This window comes from Pteropus vampyrus, unplaced genomic scaffold (genome assembly GCF_000151845.1).
Source record: "Pteropus vampyrus isolate Shadow unplaced genomic scaffold, Pvam_2.0 Scaffold333, whole genome shotgun sequence".
NCBI lineage: Eukaryota > Metazoa > Chordata > Mammalia > Chiroptera > Pteropodidae > Pteropus > Pteropus vampyrus.
In genome coordinates, this window is record NW_011889114.1 from 360,287 (window position 1) to 362,496 (window position 2,210).

The 2,210-nt window shown below is 61.9% G+C and overlaps 1 protein-coding gene across 1 annotated transcript in view; it reads right to left on the bottom strand.

Annotated features, from left to right (window-relative positions):
• Positions 1-4: 4 nt before the first annotated feature.
• NOP53 (NOP53 ribosome biogenesis factor) overlaps positions 5-2,210 on the bottom strand; it is a gene marked incomplete at its 3' end in the record, with an annotated part of 6,258 nt that continues 4,052 nt past the window's right edge. The window contains exons 4-6 of the mRNA XM_023522130.1: positions 1,752-1,902; positions 213-317; positions 5-106 (exon numbers count right to left, since the gene is read on the bottom strand). Of these exons, the coding sequence (XP_023377898.1) occupies positions 5-106; positions 213-317; positions 1,752-1,902 (358 nt within the window). The remainder of the gene's footprint in view (positions 107-212; positions 318-1,751; positions 1,903-2,210) is intronic.

The window sequence follows — 2,210 nt, forward strand, 5'->3', positions numbered from 1 at the left end:
CTCCGGCCTCGGGCCCCCTGTCCTGGGCCCTGCCCGGCTCCCCGTCCTTATCCTCCTCATCTGACTCCTCCAGCAGCCCCTGGCACATCTCCTTGAAGGTTGACTCCTGGGGGAGGGAGAGTGTGTCAGGGACCAGGTTGGGGGGGGGGGCTGGCGGGGGTCAGGCAGGCCCAGGGAAGGAGGGAGGGTGGTCCAGGGCGGGGCAGCTTCACCTGGGTGGCGGCCTGCTCCGCGGTAGGCAGGGCCAGCTGCCGCTCAAGCTTCTCTGCCTCCTTCTGCCGCTGCAGCTCGACCTCATGGGCTTCCCAGAGCAGGGTCTGGGGGGAGCGCGGGGTGAGGTGAGGACCAAGGCCCTGGGGGGTGGCCTCCCCTGGGGCTTACAGACCTGGCCCTCCAGTCTCCCATGTGCCTGTCCCCAGTGCCTGTCATCTGCCTGGTTCCCCAGCTGCAGCATCACGCCACACTCCCCACAGTAGTCAGAACTTTCTAACCCTTAAGCCCCAGCGGCCCAGCTGGTTCCCTTAAAGCAGCGGTCCCCAACCTTTGTGGCACCAGGGACCAGAGCTCCTATGAGAATCTAATGCCGGCGGAGCTGAGGCGGTGATGCTGGTGCTGGGGAGCGGCTGCAAATACAGATGACGCTTCACTGGCCCACCTGCCGCTCACCTGCCCTGTGGCCTGGTTCCTAACAGGCCATGGACTGATTCCGGTCCACGGCCCGGGGATCAGGGACCATAAAGGACAGTCTGGTCTCCACACACCATTTTCATTTATATGAAACACCCAGAAATGTCAAATCCATAGAGACAGGAGATAGAGTGATAGCTGCCTAAGGCAGGAGAAGGGAACTCTAAGCAAGGGGGTGACAGCTGATGGACTTCAGGCTTCTTCCCTGGGGTGATGAAAACATTGCAAAATCGTCATAGTAACCGCACGGCTGTGACTACACTAAAACCTACCGAGGCGTCCTGTAAGAGGACGGATCACATGGCACGGGGACTGTACGTCCACAAAGCATTAATGAAAAGACCGACTGTCTCGTTTCCTCCGTCTCCCCAGCACCCCCGCCACGTCAGTCCCATGGGGACGGACAGCAGCCAGTGGCCGAGCTCGCCATTTAGACGCTGGTACAGACACCGCCCTTGGGAGGGCCACACCTGGCCGGCCGAGACCCTCTAATCGTGCACCATGCGCGTCCCGCATCTACTCAATGACCTTGACTTCTCTCTAGGAACCTGTGCTCCCTGAGGGCAGGGGGTTTGTCCCTCCTGTCCATGACACTTGTGCTCAACGAACACCAGCGAGACGAAGTGACTCTCACCGTAGGCTTTTCCCACTGCTAAACTTCAGCCTTGGAGAAGTCTGTCATGTCATCTTGTGTCTACGTCTTGTGGACCCCGAAAGGTGCCATGATCTTCTTCACCTCTGGGCCTCTGCACACGCTGCACCCATGCCCGGAATACCCATTCCCGCCTTCCCACAGCAAATGCCCCTCAGTCTCAGCTCTGATGCCCCCTCCTCCAGGAAGGCCTCCCTAACTGCCAGGGCTGGGTTTGGTGACCCTTCTGAGTTCCCCCATCTCGGTCCTGCCTACTCTGGGTTGTCACTGTCTAGGAACACGTCTGTCTCCCAAACTGGACTGTCAGCCCCAGGAGGGCAGGCCCAGGGCCGTCTTGGTCACTGCGAAGTCCCCACCTCTGGATAGGCATAGAAAAAGTGAGGGCACGCCAACCAGGGCCTGGGGCGTGTACCTGGTGGTCTTCGAAGGATGGGTTGTAGGAGGCGCCGGCGGGCGTTACCTCCACGGCGGGCGCCTGCGAGGGCTTGACGTGGAGATGCGGTGGCCGCTGGAGGAGGAGACCAAGGCAGGTCAGGGCCAGGAGCCCGGGGCCCAGGCTCACACTGTCACGAGCTGTGGGGTGGGGACCCCACGGGCAGCCCATAGCCTTGGGAAAACTGGTGGCCCGAGTGACACCCCCAGGACAGCAAGCCCCCACAGGCAGGGCCTCTGCCCGCCCTTCCTGGAGAGCGCCTGGGGCCCCCACGGTGGGCAGCGGTGGGGGACGCTGGCAAAGTCATGTGGTGCGAGGGGCCTAAGTTTTAGTCACCGCAGCGTATCTGAAACCCACAGCAGCATGTCAGACGGGTCATGGGCGACGGACTTGTGGTGCGGCCCCCTGGGCCCGGCCAGACTCCGCTAGTCAGAATCA